Source organism: Brachyistius frenatus, unplaced genomic scaffold (assembly GCF_029030835.1).
Source record: "Brachyistius frenatus isolate BFR_SWC_R1_liver_20210118 unplaced genomic scaffold, ASM2903083v1 Contig_32, whole genome shotgun sequence".
NCBI classification, from domain to species: domain Eukaryota; kingdom Metazoa; phylum Chordata; class Actinopteri; family Embiotocidae; genus Brachyistius; species Brachyistius frenatus.
In genome coordinates this window covers 1593356-1616690 of record NW_027210631.1, presented here as the reverse complement: position 1 = coordinate 1616690, position 23335 = coordinate 1593356, and the positions used below count along the sequence as shown (strand labels likewise).

The 23335-nt window shown below is 42.9% G+C and overlaps 1 protein-coding gene across 1 annotated transcript; it reads right to left on the bottom strand.

Moving 5' to 3' along the window:
- Window positions 1–8337: 8337 nt before the first annotated feature.
- Window positions 8338–22583, bottom strand: etnk1 (ethanolamine kinase 1). Its single transcript, XM_069700074.1, has 8 exons — window positions 22104–22583; window positions 19111–19370; window positions 17992–18132; window positions 14949–15091; window positions 10281–10364; window positions 10033–10193; window positions 8807–8880; window positions 8338–8579 (listed from the first exon to the last, which is right to left on the bottom strand). Exons 1-8 carry the CDS (start codon window positions 22515–22517, stop codon window positions 8507–8509), a joined length of 1350 nt encoding a protein of 449 aa, XP_069556175.1. The 5' UTR covers window positions 22518–22583; the 3' UTR covers window positions 8338–8506.
- Window positions 22584–23335: the final 752 nt, after the last annotated feature.

The window sequence follows — 23335 nt, the reverse complement described above, 5'->3', positions numbered from 1 at the left end:
AATAAATTCAGGCCAAATGCGTTAAATTGGAAGAAAATGTCTCACACATGATCCTTTTCGAGCATGCCCACCATCCTCAAACACTCCTCCATCACGCCAGAACCATAAATAGTCAGTCCAGTGTGATAAATTCTGTCCAGTTTCCAAAAACTACTAAATTCCATGAGGTAGAAACCAGAGGTGGTACAAGTCTCAGCTTTTCTTGTTGTGACAAAGTACTATCAAAACTATAAGCCTTCTTGGTAGGTTCATTCATCTAAATCTTGTATTTTCTGTCCCTGCATGATTAGGAGTTCATATTTTGCGAGGCACAAACAGTGCCTGGATGTAGGAAGACACAAACAAATTAAAATGTGAAATAATTTTAGACACAGTCTGATTATAGAGGCAAAAGCAGCCCAAATACCGCAGCGCACCTCTCCTGCACTGCTTCATCAGTACAGTCTCTCGCTGTATTGGTCTCCCACTTCCTCTTAAGAGCAGTTAAGTTCACTGAGAGTGACCAAAATATCCAAAACAACAAGTGAAAAGTGAGAAAAAAATAAAATAAAATAAAATAATGGGTCTCTCTTTGCTGTAGCTGTAGAAACTGCAGACAAGGGATCCAGGCTAATGGGCTAATTATGACTAAGAAACAAATCAGGTACGAGACAAATTACGGTCTTTCAACAGCTTTGACTGTTTGAGCGAGACAGTAAGTAGTAATGAGAACGTAATGAGATGAGGTAGGTGTAGCGGAGGTGTGTCTGCGTGTGGATCATTGTGTGTGTCAGCCGGGGTGCGAGCAAGCCAAAGCGAGCCGAGAGGATACAAGCTGCACACAATTAACAGAAACATAAATATCTCACCGCGCTTAAGCAAGCCATTAATCAGATATAAATAGAGCGAAGGAGCCCTTTGTGATTAACGAGGTGAGACTCGCTGCTAATTACGGTTTCCCTCTCCTCTGGTAATTAGGTTGCCGCCTTGAATGGGGATGACTGAGGCTGCCCTGACCCCCCCTCCCCCCCCCAACACACTGCCATTGTTTGGCTCTGTGGCTCCTCGATGCGACTGCAGTAGGCTCCATTTATGTGTGTGTTTGAATTATTTTCTCGTTCCTCCTGTGGTGAGCTGTGTGCTTTAAGCATCTCGGGGTGGCTGAGGTGGGACCTTCTTCCTTCGTCTTTTGGTCTGCGCGGGAGGGTAAATGAACGGGTCCTAACTGTGTCGCAGACAACCAATCATAATTCTGCATTTTAGTTTGGCATTTGGGATGGACAACCGGAGTACACACACACACACACACACACACGCACGCACGCACACACACACACACACACACACGCCTGCTTGGACTTGAATTTAGTGTGATGTAGTATTCTAGAGACAACACACAAACGAAACACATCAAATAGGCTACGGCTCAAGACCTTGTTGCTTCATTCAGGATGTTTGTTTTGTTTTTTTGGGGGGGGGGTCGTGGGTGGAGGGGGGGTTAGTTAAATTACAATAACACTATCAGCTAAATTGAAACTGCATCAATGCAAACGTGATGTTTTGTTTTTATATTTAACAGGTTATTGGTGAGTAAATGCATATTCCTTAGTAAAATAAGTCGCAGCCAAATTTTGTATATTATAACTTTTTTATTTTTGTGCACATTGCCACGACCCTTTCAAAATGGCCAGGCTCCACACCCGCCAGGTGAGGACCACTGTTTTAGAATATGGACGGACAACCGCTGCCAATTACAAAAAAAAACACAAGCAGATGATAAATTAGTATTTGGTTTTACATCTAAAAGTAAATCTCTCTTTCTCTGTATAATATTATTATCATAAAAAAGGCTTACTTTCACTAGTAAGACACTGAAAACAATTTAAAATCAACTATATTAGCCAAATAATTTATATACTGTAATGCTTTTTTTTTTTTTTTTTTTTTTTTGCCAATTTTGTGACTTGAGTTGATGGTGAAGAGGCAAAGAGGATACAGGGGAGGAAAGGGGGAAGACGTAACATGCAGGTTCCAGGGGGCTCACTCTTTAAATTGGTGCTGTTTAAATGTAATATTTCCATATACAGTGGGTATACGTTTGCACATTTTTATGTACATATCCCTTTCCTTTCTGATATTGACATCTGTTCATAGTCACTGTTTGTCTTGCCCTCCAGCATGTCTGAATCGTTCCCCAGCTAGTTAGAGGTTTGCATGTCAAAGCGAGCATGTGTTCGCAGGCCCGGCAGAATCCAAGAGCACCGGACCCGCTCGGGGTTCTGCGACGCGTCCACCACTGTGTTCAACAAACACTTGGATGCGAATGCAGCCTTTCAATCCATTTATTGAAATATTGCAGGTAAGCTGCTTTACTACATACATGCATTGCTACTTTGGCTTGAGAGGTCAACCACAAGCTTATTCCGATGGTTCGACTCCTGCACCGTCAGCTTCACGATGGCTTCTACCTCTACTTCGTGCCTCGTCTCTGTCACTGGACTTTAAGTGTTTTTTTTTTTTTTAAACCCACAGAAACGTTACAGAAATAATCTATATTCTCTCCACTGGAGTCTGTTCGGCCGGCCCGAGATCCTTGGTGCTGGAAGTCCACTGCACAGGGCGTTCGCATTAAGAGTTTGGTGAAACGACACCTCTGATGGATGTGCATCGCAGCTGCGTCAGCACTTCTTTTCTCCCGGGCTGCAGCCTCTGACTACCAACAGGCTTACTTCACCGCTCCCTGACACACAGTCTGCGCCTTGGTGATATACAAGTGTAATCCATTATTACACACTTACACTAATTGTCTTCAGTTGGAAGTGGCTGCTATGACCTTTTTATGGGAAATGAAAATAAGTGGAGGCGCAGAACAGGCGATATTGGATTCTGTTGTTAATTAATGTGTGTATTATCTGGGTGGATGAAGCCAGGGGGAGGAAGTTAATTGAATTACAGTCAGGGAGTTGGATAATGCACTGTTGTAATTGTTCGACTGTATAAGACAGTGTGCACATTAGGGAGACGAAAGGCAGGCCTGATTTACTTCCAGAGAATGGTAAGAAATTACTTGTTTGGTTTTGGGGGTGTGAGGCATGAATGGCTTTCTAATTCATCCTTTGGGTTACTGTAAACATGTGCACTTCTAAAGCCTTATGTACTTACCACACGATTGCAGCACAGCCGAACAAACTAACACATTGCAGTATTTCTGCTGCAGTAAACTTTTTGAATTAAATCCATATAGCCTTTACTTAGATTATTTCTGATATATAACCGAACGTAACTCAATTGTAACTGTAACCAAACCTGGTCTTCGTCAAAGAAAAGCGGTCAGTGTTGCAAAGCAATCTAAGCCCGTTCAATGAGCTATTTTCTCGGGAAATTCAATATTTTCTTATTTGCTTTGAATATAGAGGTTCAATACAGGGCATATTAAGGAGCTGCCTTTATTTTAAATATAGAAATCCATGTTAATAAGCATTAACATCACAAATAATAAACGCTGAATAGGATTAATTTTTGACACCGTGGTGAGTTTTCTGGCAGGTTGAGGGGGTCTATGCTGAGCACTAGTTTCTTTCTGTGGGTTGTGTCGCCATCTTGCGGTCATTTCAAGTACAAACTCTAATCACACAAATACTTCCTTTCCTCTCTGTCCCAGGTCAGCTGGGACCTGTTCAGATGGGAGAATTACAGATGTAATGATCTCCCAAAGACGCAAAGAAATTTCACAGTAATATTCTGATGCCACTTAATACATTACACCTGTCATTTTGTTGCTGCAGTTTCATTTAGTGGCCCTTCTGGCCCTATTGAAGCCACGGTGCTCATTTTAGCTTCGGGATGGTTGAGAATAAAGCCCAGTTAAATAGACAATTAGTCGTACCAACAATTACAGTGAAGAAGTCATCATTTGCAACATCTCTCTAATGGGTTACACAACAGACTACATCATACTTAGTAGGTATATCAGAGACAATCAAAAAGTCCAGAGACTGTTCCTGTTGCGCGCAAACGGAGAGCGGCACAATGATGTGTCCGGAGCGGGGGGGGGCAATCTCGAACCTTTGGGAGCAAATAGTCAAAGTTTTGTCGCTCGTTTCACATCATATATGACTCACACATTTTGTCTGCGACCCAGTGTACCCCGGCAAGGCAGGTACACGGACTCGTAGCCAACGCCACAACTAGAATCACTTGCACCTCTACACACAAACACACAAATTAACACCGACAGCATAACCTTTGTTTTGCACTTGCTTTTTTTGGAGCTGAAGGGCCCCATGCTGCATGGAGTACTCAGCGCCTCTGAAGTCTCCTCATTAAAGCGAGAGGGTAAACGCTCACTGTATAAGTAGCCGAGTAGGACTTTTGGGGGGGCTCAACATACATACATGACTAAGTCCTTTAATTATACAACAGTAAATGCAAAGTTAACAACAGCGACTTCACACAAGAGGCTCTGCCTCAGGGGCCTCCTGGGCCTGGAAGGCATATTGGGTAATCCATCCATGGGTACACATTACACTGAATAAAACAATAAAATTAAAAAAAAAAAAAAAAAAACAGAACCCAAAAATGATTCATAGATTTTGAGATCGATTTTTGTCTTATTTTTTATCACACAAGGACTTCAGAGCTCCCAAAGACCCGCAGCACTTAACAAAGCTCGTTACAGCACAGCTTTCAGCCGGAAGGAAGGTGAAGGGGCTCTCCCAAAATGCAGACCCTCTGCACAGGTGGATTCACAACCGTAGGACTGTATAGACAAGTTCACAAGTTCACAAGTCAGCAGGTGACCTCCGTGAGTCCAACACTGCACAACGAGTTACTCACAGCCAACGAGCAGACGGCAACAACACCTGGAAAGAAGCCAGCCCAACAAAGAGAGAGTCACCTTTCTTCACTTTGGAGCCATTCTTCTTCTTCTTCGGCGCGGTGCAGTATCCAGGTTGTATGGTATCCATCCTGCTGTGACGGTCACCTTGTTTACTGACGGCAATTTCCAAACCTCTATTAGCTCCGTTTAGCTTCAGGCTAAAACAGCCACCAAACATTGGAGCAATATTGGTAAACGAGCCAACTCTCCAGGTTGTTCCTCTTCAGTTGTGTGGTTAACCCTCTATTGTTTTGTCGTGAGGCCACGTACGACTTGATATACAAGGTTTTTGTTCCGACACTTGGGTTCAATTCTCTACTTGGCCACTATAAGGGGGAGAATCCGCAGACAACACCTTTTAGACATGGTCCCTCAACTTTTGTCCTTGTTGGTCCATTTTATAATTAGGGTGCAGTACCGTCTTCGACCACACCGTTTAGCGACTATTAACAGCCCTCAGCCCAGGGAGGCGCTGTTTAACTCAGTTAAACGGAATCCAATGTTTGGCAATTAGCGACTTAAGTTATTAGTGAGCGATCATAAAATTATCTCGCATCTCTGTCTGGTGATTAATAAAATTGCCCCATTACCACAGAAATATTACCTGCATGACTTGTCCTCGCAAGTTTTGCAAATTACAGACGGCTCCCTTTTAAAACAAAGAGACGCGAGAGGAAAAGCAAACACTCATAAGCGCAAATAGACTTTATTTTTCAAAGCATATTCACTTCTTTTTCTTTTTTTTTTTTCAATTTCACCTCTTACACCAGGCAATTATTCACTATAATGCAACTTTTAGAAAACAAAAAAATAAAAGAACTCCCTCTATTTACATCAATTCACATATGAAAACAAGCAAAGATATTACATTTGTTTGCTGTACATATAAACATATGCTACAGTGGCCAGAGAGATTCAAAGACAGACTTTTTTTTTTTTTCTTTTTTCTTTAAACAATGTTAAATACCACCACATTCCTGAAATATATTGGTGGCTCATGTCATTAGCAGTATTGAGATGACCTTTGATATACAGTGAAAATGCATTCACTTGTTCCACATGGGCGGGAAATAAATCCTCCGTGAAATATTTCACCTGTATACTTTTTTTTTTTTTTTCTTCACATTTTTATTATTCAGATTATGATGAAGTTGAATTTGACATACTACATTAATTTGTTTGTTTGGTGTAACTGTGGTCTGAGTCTGACAGTCTACTAACCGTACACACCCCCCCCCCCAAAGAAAACAAAAACAAAAACAAAAAAAACTTCCACAGACCTCTTAAAAAAATGTCCACCAACACAACTCGCAAACCCTTAATTTTTTTTTTTTTTTTTATCAAAAACCATTTACCATCAAGTACAAATTTCTGGAAGATTCTCACGTTTGTCAGCGCGTAAAATTCACACGAGGTCCAACCTGGACTCTTTCTGAACTCTTCCATCCTATTCACCAACATGACGGACACGCAACACTAAATTGGGAGACGGGAGAGAGGCGATCGGCCGTACCTTTAAACTTCACTACTGTAAGTAGAAAATAAGACCTTTCACAGGCACTCGGGCGGGCGGACGCCTCTGCTCCTCAGCTGGTGCTGTGCGGGAGTACGGACACGAGCGGACTACAGTCTCGTCGAGTACTCTCTTCGTGGAGCATTTCATTTCATTTCGGAGTAAACAAGAACACGTACCGCCTCGCCACGTTGTACATGTGGCGGATACGTTTAAATTGGAAAGGAAGAGGAATCTCCAGTGCTCCTCCGGCACTTTGCATTTTCTAATAGTTGTATTAGTGTGTTGCCGCATCACCAAACATCCACGTATTCTTAAAGACCTCAGCATTAACATTGCCATTTAAATAAGTAGAAAAACTGTCACTTTTAATAAGTCCATGTCATTGTTATTCTCATTCTCTTTGTGAAACAGTGTGCACAATGTACAAGCGAAAACAGATGTCAGCACTTTGGTGTTGGCTTCTTAAATAACAAAGAGATGAAGTGGTTTTAATTTTTAAAAGGCTTCCTAGAGCTCTTTTTTTTTTTTTTTTTTATTAAAAAAAACAAACAAAAAAAAAAAACATGTATATGTAACATGAAGTGAATCTCAAGTTGTTCGGCGCTCTCGCTCTTCAGGTCCCGCTAACAGCAATCGTTGCGTTTTTCAACGCAACGCTGTCAAGCACCGAGCCGAGATAACCGGTTTCACTTTCTATTTTCACCAAACTTCCACACTTTTCTACGGACCATTATTTCGACATTCGGCGCTTAAAATGATGAATGCCTCGCAGCGACCTGACAGTCAAGCGAGGCCATATCACACATAATCACACATTTGTGGACAAAAACTGGTCTACGAGTAAATGAAACGGTCAGTCCTCTGGGACTGAACAGTAGTGTTTGTTTTTCGGAACATGAAAGATGATTCCCAGACTTTCCCTGACATGGAGCAGACACATTGTAATGGTTCGGTCTTGTTTGGAACAGCACGGCTTTACAGTCGACTTCGCAGAGGGTTCAAATCCCGGCCGGCTTATCATGTTGAAGCTCGGCCGACTTTCCCGCCCAGCGCGGCGACGAACATGGAATGATCAAATTTGAAAGCGAGATGCGTGTTTCTACTTAGTTCACATTTAGACCAAAAAAAAAACAACAACAACAAAAATCCAAGCGTCATAACAAACATGAAACCTACGTTACAGTGAAACGTCTCCCCCAAATCAAATGGCTTTTCAGTCGCGTACGACTATTCAACTCGAGGAAGAGGTTAGAAGTAAACACACGATCTGCGTTTCTACCTTCGTAAGCCGAAGCGTAGAAACCCTCGTCCGACTACGCGGCAACGGTGACTGCATGGTTATTCTGGTGCGCCAGCCATGCATGCGCGGTATACTGGGGGGGGGAAATAAGGGCCAAAACAAGAGAGTCACAAGGCAGGCCGCAAGGTTGTTGGTTGTTTTGTTTTTTTGCGTGGTTCGTATCACATGGGGTGAAGGGACAGCACTGGCCTTTCCATGTTGGCATTAGTTTCTTTTTTTTTTTATTTTGTGCAAACAAAGCAGGCTTTGTGTTGCTTTTCTGTCATTTTGAATTTGGTCTTTAACTGGGCTGTTTTGTTCCCTCCCACGAATGCGCGCGCGAGGAAGGTGTCTCCGGGCCGTCGGATTAGTGTTCGGGCCACCTGTCGGACGTGTTCGACGGTTGTTCTGTATTTGCTGCGAATGAGGCGTTCGTCCCACCTCCGCCCGACGTCTACGGCGATGTAAAGAGCTGCTTAACAAATACAATAAGCTGATATCAAGTTAACATCTGAGTTGATATTAGAATAACAGAAATGACCGCAATAAATTAAGCCCCTCGGGCTTCACATTGTAACAGGTCTTAAGTCTGTCTTTCACACACATCCTGGTTAACGAAGGTGTGGCTGCAGATGATGGATAAGATTGTGGTCCACTCCGTTTTTTTTTTTTTATATATATATATATAGATAAGGACATTAGAGGCGAACCGTGGGACCTCGAAAGGACTGTCAGTGTGGCGCTTCTCTGCACGGACCTCTGGAGGGCGCTCCGCAGTCACCACGGGAGGTGCAGAGCAGGCTGGATGGGAGAAAGAGCATGAGGAAGAGGAGATGAGGGGGGTGGGGGCTTTTTACTCTGGTAAGTTGAGCGCAGCTGCTTCTGGTTTCATCTTGAAGTACTGGTTGAAGCGCAGGACTGCATACCTGAGAGCAGATGCACAGAGAAGGGCGGTGTCAGTGACATGTTAACTCGACGGGTGCCGGTGCAAAAATATCAAGACTGTTTTAAGGACACTGTGCACCGAAACGACACAGATAACATCCCTCTGGGTGCTTGACATTTTATTCCGAAACATGTGATTAAATTACTGAAACCTGCCGGCTGCAGTGGAATAAAATAGCTCGTGATTTGTTTCAAGATGGGAACGTACCCCAAGAAGTCGAAGTCGATGGTGGAGAATTTGGCCTGAATCAGAGCCCAGAGCCCCCAGAAGAAATGAGATGCCTGGACGCGGAGGAGACACAAAGGATTAGGACGTCCTCGCTGTCCAAGAGCACGTGTTGCTTCTAACAACCAAAACACAAGCTCGCCCAAGCATACACAAAACCACCAGCAGCCCTATAGCAACGACAACAAATTGCTGACCGACACAGAAACACAATTGACTCCCATCCTCCACGCTGCCCTCTTTTTTTTCCTCCTGACAGTAAACAAAGCAGAATGGGACACGGGCGTGGGGTGGGGTGGGGTTAGGGTGGGGTTAGGGTGGGGGGGCGGCTCTCACTGAGGTCGCGAGTGGTCATTAAGAGCGCCTCCCGTACGGCGGCTGCATCAGTGAGCACATCACAAAACACCCTTCTCTGGTACATTCGGAGCAGGTGTCCCACTTCACAACCCACATCGGTCGGCTACTCCGTTTAACCCACGGCGCTTTATAACCTGCGTTTGCTGAAACACACCCGGCAGAGTGGAAAACCCACCGGAAGCAGGCCCGGAGGACTTCGCCGTGTTCCGCAAGCGTCTCATTGCAACACTTTACTTCGGACTGTTGAGAAAACACGCAGCGAGAACCACCGTTGACGCCAGAGCTATATTTGGCCTGGACGCAGGGTACAGTGTATGTCCAGGCTTACACAGAACTTCTTCTTTTTTTTTTTTTAAACTACGGAGGAAATGTTTTACTTTCATTATAAGACTTAAATGCTTTTTTTTTTTGTTTTTTTTGTTGTTCAACGTTGCCCAGATCCAACGACAAGTTCGTTCCGGCAAAACGTTTCCCGTCGGCCTTCGCTGCCTCCGAGGAGTGTTTCGTAAAAGAGATCCGATACGGGCGAACGCAATTATCGGTACGAGATTTAAGAGTTGCAATCTTACAGTTCTTTTTTTTTTTTTTTCAAAGTCTGACTCCGGTGATAAGTGACGCAGTAAGTGTGATTTTTTTTGTTACGACCCGTCCTTCGCGGGATCGTAAGACGTGTTTACGTTAAACACGCGGGTGACGTGGCAGTTCAAATCGTCGTTCAAAAAGAAAAAGAAAAAGAAAAGTACTTGGGAAAATAGTGCGGACCCCGCGAGTAAATCAGCATTCGTCTGTGGCTCAGCGCGTCGCCGTGATCTCCTGTAGTTTATTAAAGTAGGTCGAATGCAAATCCTTACCAGGATAAATTGGTTGACTTGAACATACAGAACCTCCACTTCTCTGTCAGTGACGGCACTGCTCTGGTCTTTGTACTCCTTATAGGCCTCCAGGTAGGAGCGGAGCCACTGAAGCTGAAAGACTCGTTCCGGGTAGTGACTATAGTCCACTTCATTCAGGCCTAAAAGACAAGAACAGATGAGCCCCTGCGCCATATTTGTACACGTTGTTTTATGCACACATGTCGAGTAGTACGCGTTGTACTTGCCAGCGAACTCATTGAAATGGTTCCCAATGTCATAGGCTTGGTAATTGTACCCAGCGTACTCGTAGTCAATGAACTTTACATTGCCTGGAAATAGAAGGAGCGTTGTTTAGACAAGAGACACAAGAAGCAGACATAAAATGATGATGTTGTGTTTCCCTTTGATAACTCTGAATGTCATGGCTTTTCATTTCATACCCTAACGTTATCTTCATGTCTGACTAGGACTGGCTGGCCAGTTAGCCGATTGTGCGGGCGAGGAGTAAGAGTTTGCATTTTGAGGGGAAGTAAGAGCGTGGAGGAAGACTTGAGCAAAGAAAGATAGGTGACAAGAACAAGTCAAAGAGTTCAGCATGTATATTTAAAATAAAAGCCCCTGAAGAGCATCTCTCAAAAGTTGATGAAGGAAAACCGAGGAACTAAAAGAGAAGAGAAGGGAAGGGAAGGGAAGGGAAGGGAAGGGAAGGGAAGGGAAGGGAAGGGAAGGGGCGCACGTCTTCACGGCGGCAGCGGCGCCATCTGCAGGTGAGCAGTTATGAAGACCCGAGTTACATCGGGCTTTTCGGCAACGGGGACACATCGGCAGAGGTGAAAATGTGCAGAGCGTCATGCGAGACATGGGAGGCATTCAAATGCGCAGGTGAGAAAAAAAAAAAAAAAAGCAGCCGGGAGCCGGCTTGTTGGGAGAGTACTTGCGTCGGGACGCATGCACGGGATAAAAAGTCTGCTTCTGAAGACGTGGGAAGGGAAACGGAAAGCAGGGAGACGAGAGAGAGGACGATGGTAGAATGCGGGGAGACACTAAAGTGAGCTACCAAAGCAAATGCACAGCAACACACCGCCTGCTACGCGCGCCGAGAGATTCGCTCGGGAGGGAGGGAGGGAGGGAGGGAGGGAGACGGCGCGCTCGGCGACGGCCGAGGACGAACCGGAGGTGCGACGCCCCGGTTCACGAAGGCGCAGCGGCCCTCGCGACGTCCGCGGGGGTCCTCGCGCGCCTCCGGGTCGACCCGCAGCCGGCGCCGTCGACGCCCGGCTTAGACGCTGCGCGTTCCCGGCGTCCGCACCTACGCGTAAACCCGCCCGGAGAGCGCGGCCGACCCGTCTCGCTTCGCAATTCTGAATTTGGTCTCGCGCTTCGAAGGGTGTGTTGCTGCCTCGAGTGCGTCCGTAGGCCACTGAAATGTATCCACGATGAACGAAGAGGGAAGCGTTCGGTCTTGAATCTCAAAATACAAACCCTTACTTTTAAACAGGCCCCGTTGGTACAGAGACATGAACAAAACAATAACAATTTAAAAAAACATTTTTTTTTTTTTTTTTTTACAAACAATGCATTTAACTCTTAAATCTCTGTGTAGGGTTGTTGTTGTTGTTGTTGTTGTTGTTGTTGTTTTGGCCTGGGCTAATTTCTTTGCCCTAACATGTGGAACATTAGTTGTTGTTGTTGTTGTTTTTTTTTTTGAGGTGCTGGACTAGAGAGAAAGACACTTTGAGGTGGGTTACCAGCCGGCGTGTGGGTCCTAGCGGGACACAACTGAACACCTCCGGGCAGTGGCTATAGCCCCCCCTGTGCAGCAGATGAAAAGGTTGGGGCAAACACATCTTTCTCACATGCTCACGCTTTTCTCTCTCACTCACACATTTGTCCTTTTATCCATTCTTTCTCTCCACGCAGTCAGTGTGTGTCGAAACATCAGGCCCCGCCGCAACACTCCCGCTCCCCCGCCCCCTCACTTCCCTTCTCGCAACACTCCCCCTCCAGCGCCCCCTTCCCATTGGTCTGCTGTGAACCCAATAGCGTGACACCTCTGCTGCTTCTGAAAATGACAGAATCTTCGAGCGACTTCCTGTTGGCTGCTGAGCTGCAGATATTTTGGCTTTTGGGACAAAGTCAAATGATTTTTTTTTTTTTTTTCTCTTTGTAAATAAGTGAGAGGGGCGGGGACACTAACGCAGCCTGTGATGAAGGCTGAGAGACAAAGGAAAGAGAGACAAAAGGAAATCATAAGTTATAAAGCTCTCGGTGTGAATTTTAAAACTTTGAAAAATAGGTTCCACCTCTTCTGTTTATGGCTTTATTAATACAGGAAGCGGCGGTTTCTTTTCTGTCGCATTTGGCAGACGAGTGGTTTCAACTCGGCGTCTGAAGCTGAACGGAAATGGCAGAAAGGGGCGTGAAAGCGATTCGCTTTCTTTTTTAACGCCCACTTAGCGAAAGGCTGCGAGTTTAAGTGTAAAAACAGCGATTTCACTTATTGCAGTGGCGCGTTAGACAGCTTGAGTAGCCACGGTCAGAAGCGCAACAGCTAGGGCTCGGAGCTGAAGGGCCTACACTCTGTCGTGGTCTCCTTTCCGTCGTGGTTGTCAAATGTAGGAGTGGTCCGGTTGTGTTTTCAAGGTTAAAACATGTGATTAGACTAAACGTACTGGGATTAAAAAAAAAAAAAAAAAAGGGTACATTCCCATCTATTTGGGCCTTTAAACAAAGGACAAATAACCAACCCAGCACCCTCTAGTCTTACGAACAGAAGCCTGAAACATGATTCTGCAAGTTTGCAAAAACAAAAAGCATAGATTTCGTGCACAGACTTTTACATGTGTGCCTGATTCATACATTAATCAGCATGTGCACTCCAGCAACACTTTATTCGTTACCCTTGAATGAGAAGGAATTTAAAGGGAGTTCCCTGCTGAGCTCCAGTGATACTGGATATCTTTCCGTGCTGACCCGATCCACGCTTCTCTGATATGCAGAACCACAGATTCAAATGAGATTTGAGAGCGCTTTGGCAAAACTATTTCCCCGTATTTTTGCAGAAGCATGTTTCTGCTTTAAAGAATCAGGTTGATGTTATTCTGTATTATGAATGTCAACTTGTCCCATGAAAAGACCAGAGCCAACAATGAGTCACTTAATACTTTCCAACTTTCCCAAATCCCATTCATTCCTTTCTGAAACAGATCCAAAAGAAAAAGTTGTCACAAATGTAGTTTGCTTTAAAAAAAATAAGGCTCAGTAGTTTTCTAGAAAAGCTGAACTCTTGCAGTTTTAGCAAATGTAACCCAAACAGGGAATTGTCTTGAGACCAACATTCTGCGGATTAAGACACATTTGACAGACTAATAATAAGTTATAGCAGCACGATGTTGTACCGTATGTGGTATTGAGTCAAAATAAATTATAATATGTGGAAGGAACATTTCACCCACCGAACTCATCAATGTGTTTTTATTAGTTCCTGGACAACAATGAAGCTCTATGACACAGGCAAGACTTTGTTAGCTTGATTGTTTCAGTGTTGCTTTTGATCTTGTCATTGGGGTTCATTGACGAAAAAAAATGCAGAATGTCATACCTCATATTATCTTTTCACTTCTATGGCCTTCTTCCCAGTGATTAATATTGATGCAATGAAATTCCACAAAAAAAAAAAAAAAAAAAAAAAAAGTAGAGTAAAGAGAAGGAGAGTAGCTTTACGATTAATGCCTTTGGCTGGAGCTCGTAGTTACTTACAAATAGGGCAAACAATAAAGACAGCTCTTCAAAAACCTGTATCGTAAGAAGCCTAACAATTAAGACGTCAGATCGACAGCTGCTGGCTGAGTAACATTGGAGGGTGATAGGTAGGTACGTGGCTCCTACTGCTACCATGAGCTCATCCCGATTAGCCTGAGCAGAGGGCAGACTATGCGAGGGCCCTCAGAGCCGACTGCGTGTGAGGTTTGTCTCTCTCCATTGCCTCCCCAGGGCAGGGCGGCGCAGGGCAGCCACAGCCTCAGCTGCCATTCCTAGGGGAGAAAGGCTAGACACAAGGAGCTGTGAGAAGGGCCTCGCCCCTCGTCAAAAACTGACGAGGGGCCTGACAGCTCGTTACCCTCCCTTAAAACACCCCCACCCACATATATATATATATATATATATTAAAAAAATAAACGGTACTGTGCTCTTTTCCTGCTTGTTTACCATGCCATTCATCTGCTACAGAGACAGTGACTAGAACAGCTTCACTGACTAGCCTCGTAGGCCAGTACAATTACAGTTGCTCAGTGCAAAAGTAAGCTACTAAGTTTACCCGAGGACAGGCTGCTTGACATTCACACCATGAAAAAGTGGCAATATGGCTGTAGCAGCAAAAAAAACATGTGCTGCCAATATAACTGTGTATGTGATATGATGTAATGGCATTGTTTGCTCTAGCTGACAACATTTCTATTCAAAGTTTTTTGTTTTTTTTGCACAGAATTAGAACGACAGATCAGATTAATTTAGGAACCAGACAAGCTGGTGCACAGAAATGTATGATGATGCAGTGTTTTAACAAATGAGTGCATTCACAAAACAACATTTTGGCCAACATAGCAGGCATGTACACGTTATTATGTACCAACATAGCGAGCACTTTAATATACCTCAATTTGAATAAGGATTCGATCCAGAGCCTTTGCAGAACATCCAAAAAACTGGATTATCTTCTGTCTGTCTGTCTGTTCTAATTCTACACCTGCAGCACAATGCAAACACTGACAATAAGTGAAGCATGTGACTCGGGTGGAGGAAGCCCAGTGAATGCAATCCTACCTAAGCGTAGGCACCGATGCAGATCACACTACAACACAATTCAAGCCCTCAGTAACGTCTGTGACTGCGCTTCTGCAGTTCATACTCACCTGCCTGCTGGTTATAGATGATGTTTTTGCAGAGGAGGTCGTTGTGGCAGAGAACTACCGGGGAGCCCAGCAGCGACAGGTTCTGCTGGAGCCACACCAGCTCTTCTCGGAGGCAGTGTGGGCTGGGAACCTCCATGCTCAACCTGGAGGGGGCGGAGGGGGACAGAGGGTGAGTGCACTGAGAAGAAGCGGGAGTAACAAGAGTATTAATGGCGTGGCAGGTGGAGGGGGAAAAGTCAATATGGGGAACCTGAAAGCAGAAGTTCGAGGTTAGAAATAGAGGTGAGGATGGAAATGAAAACAGAAAATCAGACGTGTTAAAGAGGGGAAATAAATAATTGGTACTTTCATTTTTCAGACAAACAATTTACCCCGATACATGTATTTACATTTATGTGTAACATTTTGTCAAGTTAACCGCAATGACATGTACACCGCAACTCTTAATAATACCTGGCATGACAATGTAACAATAGCCGTGTCTCATAAAAACCTAATGTGAGCAAAATGGGACATTTGTTTTAAAAGAATGATACAGTAAGCTTCATTAAAAGAATTAATTAGGGATAACAGAAATCTTCTCAATATTATAACTAGAATAAAAGATCTCGTGTTATTTAAGTAATAAATGGAGCTTATTCACAACCACTTTGTTACAGTAGTTTCAACATTAAATACACAAAATACATATACATGTGACTGCTTAAATACACCACTCTACAACCAAGATGTTTTTGTCCATTTCTATTCAGTACAAAACATATTTATTCAAAAGGATTAAGACATTGGACGTTTTCCATGAAAATAATCAAGCTGTCGTCTTCTTCTCTTCCTGCTTGGTTTAGTTAAATGAATTATCCCCCTCCAGATGCTGTAGGCGTCGCAGTCTCTCTTAAGTCTTCTATGCATCAGCGTTTCTGTTCCCGTGGTAATATTTTGGTGGCCTCCATGTGGATATCAACAGCCAACAAAGTCATTGTTTGTTTTCGATTCATTTTTGGTGTCAATATACATGAAGGTAGCTATTATTGCCAAATCAGTCAAGACTTGGTGGTGCCACGGTGCCCACGGCACACGCGCCAGCTTCGATAATCAGAATTCAATTTGCACGTGAGGCAGCGCAGGACCAACAAGTTTCACCACAACGCGATATTATATTGATTCTTTGGACACCGATTTAACATTTGTTGACATCACAAAGTTTGCCACCGTGCGATTTCAATTCAGGGGTCTGCGATCGATGTGAGATGACACCATATCCCCCATTTAAGGCAATCAGTTGCATGCACTTACATCAAAGAAAATACAATCTGACAAATCTTATTACTGAGCACCCCCAGACTTTTATATAAAAATCTATCCATCCCTTTTAAGAACTATAATAAAAACAGACTTCCTGTTTACCTTAAAGTGCCACATTTGTCATGTTTAAGTGCAAACGTTGATGTCCTTTCGATTGTGAACGTAAACCGGGCACATCTATGCTTCGCTACCTTGGACTTACATGGTTCTATTTCTGTGCTCGGTGGTTTAGAGATATTGAGATTAAACAGTTTCTCAGCCGATTAAAGGAAACTAAAAGAACTTTAAGTTTACTTTTTTTATACATTAGAGCAGGATTTCCGTGTAAACCTTCAATCAACTCATCTCATCTCTAACTTAATTGTACAGACTCGCACGCTTCACTGAAGTTCGATGCGTATTTAAGCTGCACTGTATGTAGAAGCTCACGATGACGCTTATAAGGCCTCATGTTGTTCCACATGAAATACAAAATGGCAGCTTTGACACTCATCGAATATTATCTTGTAATACAATTTTTTACATTTGGCATGGGATGAGTATGTTGACCCGACTTTTCTCGGAAATCCAGAATATTTCCACATAGCTGATGTATTCCTGAGAGGGGATTCAATATCCTCGTCTTTTTCTTGGCTAGTTTCCATTATTCTGCTTGCAGCTCGGCAGCCAGCGGCATTTGAATGTTTATGGAAAAGGAGCGCTTTGACAGAAAAGGTGACACACCCATCCAGTAGGAGTTTAGAAATAAAGGCGTGATCATGTGGATCCATGTTTTCACTCTGTTCCAATGAGACTGGATTGTTAAATCATTGAATCGATAGATTGATCTCGATCAATAAATGGTTACACACCTGCAGTGCACAAATGAACTACTTTTCACTTTTGCAGTGTGTTGCTCTTTAATGTTTCACAGTTTAGAGACTCTGGATTCTGTTATGTCACATCTAAGGAATGTCAAGGCTGGAAAACCTGCTGACATTAAGACAGGAATTCCACTTACTTCCTCAGATATATGAGACACTTACAAGTGGTAATGATTGTCCGACTCTTGTGTTGTGCCATTGCACATGGGCTTGTTTGCATCATTTGTGACTCACTGATAAGAGAGGTAGAGGATCATATAGCTCTACACTGACACGACAGCTATACAATAGAGGTAAAGCTATGTAATTAAACAGTGCCATCTTGTTTTTACTACTCAGCCTTCGACAAAGGTCCCAAAAGAAATGACATAATTATGATAAACACTATTCAAACCCATTGATCACAGGGTTATGTTTTCTCCAAGTTCACTAAAAATACAGAAAAGTACTAAAAACACAATATGACTTCATCAATCTTATCAAATTCATCTCGTGCTCTATATTTCTTTGTACTCCCAACTCATTTTCTATTGGTACAATCTGGTTTTGCGAGGTGTTGCTTTGTGCTTTTGCTTTTTATTTCAAGTATAGTTGGACATGACACTATTTTCACTGGTCTAAATGATCGGTTGATTATTTAATACCTGCAGGTAATCTGAAGGCAAGTCGTGTACAAAATCGGAACATTTCCATAATCTCCCAGGAGAGCTAAAGAACTTCTTCTGAAAGACTTTTTACTTCTAGTGGCTATAAAAGTGACACTGAATTGGAAATATCAAAGACATTTAAAGGGCATCAGGTACATTTGTAACAGTTAAGCAGCCACATCTTGAGGATCTGGAAGACTGATGCAACTTTGATCCACTGTATGGCCTCACCTGGCGTTCTGCTCAGGGTCCTTGAAGTACTTGGGAATGAGAGCGAAGTACTTGCCCAACTTCAGCCACAGGTCAGACTGCGGTACCCAGCCATTATGGGCATGGATGGCATGGTACTTGGCCAGCTGCCTGGCAATGAGCCTGCAAGGTAGAGGATGAAAGTGAGAAGAATTGAATCCGAACTGTAAGCAGAAATATGCAAATAAGCTCCAGTTCACAAATTATTCATTGAGGGTAAAAATTATTTAAATATATTCATAAATTAGAACTGAGGATCTGGTCAGGAAGTAAAAACTGGACAAGACTTGGGTTAGAGAAACCAACCTGTGTTAAATAACTGTTATTAGGTTACAGTTAAACTGAATGACAATGTTTAATATGACTCAATTTGTATAATTCACTTGCTATTATTATAAAGTCAGAACAAGCCTAAATATTTTGGGAAAATTTACATTTAAAATTTAGGGATTCAATTCGCAACTATTCATCTGTCACATTTTTATTGATATCAAATAAATGTTACCGTTTATTATCTTAAGTTTATTAACTTTTCTCATGTTCAAGCTTAGATTTTAGTTTTCAAACAGACACAAGAATTACTTAAACGGAGAACAATTTATTTTAGTAAAACTAAATATATATTTTTTTAAAAAGTATATATCCCAAAGTTGTACGAGTTAGTTTTATCAAACTGCTCAGGCTAACACTTTTAGATCAAATCAGGAGCCCTCCATATCTCGACCTACATTTTGGCGAAACATTTAGCGCCATTAAAATGACCAATTCTTTTTTAATTTTCCCAAAAAAAAAAAAAATCCTACTGTACCAACATTTAGTGGTCCAAACTGTGTCTAGTTGGACAACTGTACATGTGTTTACATTTTGTGAAGGAATAAAATAATAAGCAGAAGGGATTAAGCGAGGACAATAAAAAGAAAGACAGAGAACTGGTCTTTCAAGTGACAGGCACCTACAATTTAAGAGGCCACTGTGAGTGTTATGTATGCAAATTGACATTCAGGATGGTAGGCAGGTGACCTCATTTAACTCAAGCCGGTCATACATTATGGAAACACCGCTCAAGGGACTGTTCCATAAGTTGTTTTGTTTTTTTTTTACCTGGAAACAGGTTGGCTGCGGATGTGCTCGGGCTCCAGGGCAGTTCCTTGCAGAAATTCGTAACACAGGCCATTGTTGAAGGTGCAATAAAGGCGCGGGGCACAGCGGTTTGCGTGTAGTACCCTGAAACTTTTCACCTCATTCTCCCGGTCCACCAACAGCTCCGTTTTGTTGCCATAAATACGGACCAAAACCACATCCTGCATGACCGCACCCACGTAGCAGCCGAGCAGCTTATTGGTTATTCCATCTGTGAAAAACTGCAGAGAATGAGGAAAGAGGGGAGAGCAGGTGAATCAGGGAAAAATCGTTTCAGCTTCAACAGGAACTGACACATACAATTAGTCAACAGTGGGACCATCCACACGCTGCTATTTAAGTCCTGAAAACCTACTTTGTTGTGAGCATTACATAAGTCTTGAGAGGAGTCAGGATCTGGCAAACTACAGGAAAGAAAGGCGGAGTGTATGTAGGCACACAACATTTGGGTCTGTCTGTTTGTGTTGATTTAAGCTGAGTTGTCAGTGCTGTGAAGCTGGCAACATTTTAGTGAGATGTGGCGCGCCGACATACCAGCCCTAATTGTTCACTCTGTGGAATTGACTGAGAACGACAGGACTGTCAGGAATTTTATTTTGCACGAAGAAGCTATGACTGGCATCCGCTGAGTTCCCACTTTGCTCTCATTGATGAATATAGGCAAGCGTAGCAGAGCATGTGACCAGCAGCCATACTCACTGTATGTTTACTAAGCAGAGCCACACCCCCAGTTATTTACTGGAAAGGAAAATATCACTTCCAGACTGTAATGTTGTGCGCAAGTCTCAAGAGTGTTTATCGCCGTTCAAGAATTGCGCAATGTATCTTCTCTGGTTTTCCTTTAGGAAATCAATCGGCACTCCTGTAACATTCGACCTCTTGTAAAAAAGAAAAAAAAAAAACACAAATGTAAACAGTCATGCTCCGTTAGTCACCCAAGGTTCTTCCAGAAGTTTACAAGGGCAGCGAAAAAAAAACCTCCTTCCAATCTCTAGATTATATTTAACTCGGAGCAGTTTCTCACACTCGCTGCCAACCTCATCAATGCCAGAAGCTTGGTTGTTTGGGGGACAGCAGAGGAGTAATTTGATTACTTAAGAAGACAGATATATATATTGAGTCTTAAGTTGCTGCTTTGATTTTCCATTATCACTCAAACAGTGAGGCAGGTGATCAACAGTGGAATGTACCAAAGTACATTTTCTCAAGTACTGTGCTTCAGTACAAATTTGAAGTACTTGTACTTTACTTGAGCATTTCTAATTTATGCAACTTTATACTTCTGCTTTACTAAATCTAAAAGGCGAGGCAAGTTTATTTGTATAGCACATTTCAACAACGAGGGCAATTCAAAGAGCTTCACATAAAACCATTAAAAGCATCAAAACATCAGGCAAAAGAAAAGGACATTTAAAAACAATTAAGAACATTGATTAAAACATTAAAAACAGTCATTTTTACATTATACAAGCTAAAAAAGAAAGAAAAAAAAGAAGGATAAAATACAGTAGTAAAATGTAGAAATGAAAGAAATTAATCAACATCCTTAAATCTGGTTCAGTGAAAGGCAGCAAACAGAAAAGTCTTCAGTTTTGATTTGATGGAGCTGAAGGTTTCAGCAGACCTGCAGGTTTCTGGGAGTTTGTTCCAGAAATGTGGGGCATAAAAAAACTGAACGCTGCTTCTCCACGTAAAAGGCAAATATTATACCTTTTTTTTTTATAACATTACATTTGCTTGACAGCTTTATTTACCAGTTCCTTTCAGGATTACAGTTCCCCATACATTTTCTGTCCAGTGACACCGTGTAGGATTTTTGAATCTGTCTGATAAAACTGAAGAATTAAGACGTTTTAAGCAAAACTAAAATAAACGACTTAAAATGCATCGTTTTCCAGAGCTTGTTCACTTGTTAAGAGACACACGGCTCTTACAGAACAGAAAATACACAAAACGTATGACGACCTTAAGGAATATAACAGCAGACTCAATTCACCGAGAGTACACGAGGTAGTTCAAATAAACACAACCTTGATTTAAGGGTGACGTTGATCCAAAAAAAAAAACATCATTCAACAGCAATACAATGACAGGAAACGTAGTGTGTACTTTTACTTTAAATATTGTTAAGCACAATTACTTTTCTTCTGAATGCAAGACTTTAAACACCGGGAGCAGGTATTCCCACCGTGATAGTACTACTTATTTCTTCCACCGCTGCAGGTAGATCGTGAAGCAAGACCGGGTCGTACGTCGTATGTACCGGGTGTTATTTACCGGGTCGTATGTACCGGGTGTTATTTACCGGGCCGTATGTACCAGGTGTTATTTACCGGGCCGTATGTACCGGGTGTTATTTACCGGGTTGTATGTACCGGGTCGTTATTTACCGGGTTGTATGTACCGGGTGTTATTTACCGGGCCGTATGTACCGGGTGTTATTTACCGGGCCGTATGTACCGGGTGTTATTTACCGGGTCGTATGTACCGGGTGTGCGGGCTGCAGCAGAGAAGAAGAAGCGATCCTCCCACCGCCTCGTCTCGGCCCGGAGCTGACGCATAATGCTACTCGCGAAGGCAAAAAAAAAAAAAAAAACATTACAATTTGCGCAGTATTTCCGGCGCTGTTAACGCAAAGCGAGGACGTCGGGGTTTTTTTTGCGGATGTCGACCGCATTTATTTATATATATATATTTTTTTTGTACAGACATTAAAACACACATCTCTCTCTCTCTCGTTACTAAGCTGGTTTCATGTGACATTTAAGCAACGGGAAGCAATTTCCGTTAGACGTTAGTTACGCTCGAGCGTTGCTGGCTAACGTCGCGGGTTTTTAAAACCAACTTCCAACTCCGAAGAAAGGCGGCGTTCAAAGACGCGGCGAAACGTGGAGTCGGGTTATAAACCGAAGTACTCTTTAAATTGTTAAAAATGGAAGAAAAAAAAATGGCACCTTCATTTTGACCTCGGACGGCTTCCAGCTCGGTCTCAGCTCTTTCATCAGCTTCAGCGCACCCGGTCTGAAGTCGCTCTCGTCAACTGTCACGTCTATTTTGGGCACCGCGGGGGCCTCGTCGGGGACGTGAATGTAGTTGGCCATGGCTACGTCTTTATTTCTGGAAATATCGTACACTGGAGAGCCGCAGTGCTGGATTCTGCTGCGAAATGCGCAATGTATGAAAATGCGCGGAGCGCTGCGGGTGTATAATCCTGGCGGAGTCGAAGTACGGCAACGCCTCTCAAAACATCCCACCCACCTCAAAAAAAAGTTCCCCCGGTGCATGCTGGTCGTCGACTGACTCACCGGGAGCGCGTGTTGGAAAAAAAAAAAATCGTTCAGCGTGCACCACGGGCGGTGATTAATCATTTAAAACGTCTTCAAGCGCGTGCAAATTCTCAAATGAATGGTTGATTTCATTGTTTACGTTCGATACGAACGAAAATACAGATAGTTACGGGAAATAAACACTCGAGAACCGAAGATATCACCCGAAATGCTCGGCGTTGACTCAGGCCGGTGCGTCTTGGTGACTACGCACAAACGTACACTTGCTGGTGACGTCACATCCGTATTCTACGTGAATAAAATACGCTTTGTGTCCAAGTGCTTTAAATGTCAGTGGCGTATAGGCCAGTTACAGAGACACAGAGGGTAAATCCACTTTAACTCGTGTTAATCCCCCTTTACCGTCATAAAGGCGTCCAACTTGTATGTGACACTTAAAGGAAAACGTAAAAGCTGATGCTTTTGTGAAGATACCGTGTATTTTTTATTTTATATTTTTAGAATTAGTAGTTGTCAGTTCATTGATGACGTTTGCCATCGTATTTATATGGCAGCAACATTAGAAAAGCCTGCACTCAATGCAACATAAACCACGACTTGGTTCTACGACGCAGGTGTGGATTGAATGACAGACGATAAGAACAACGTATAGGAGAGAAATGAAGCTGGTTTTGTCAGGTCATTAGTATGACCACTGGTCATCCAAGGAAGTACTCACAGAGCCCAATAGCAGCTGCTTAGCCCTTTTAAATATATAAATGTCTTTCATATCAGGGGTGAACCCCTGGTGTATTTCCATCCTGGCTATTACAGGCGTCGATCATGTCTTTTCTACGCTGGCATACATTTCCCACCAGATCTGGCTTGCTTAGTTGCATAGTAACCATATACAACAGTAC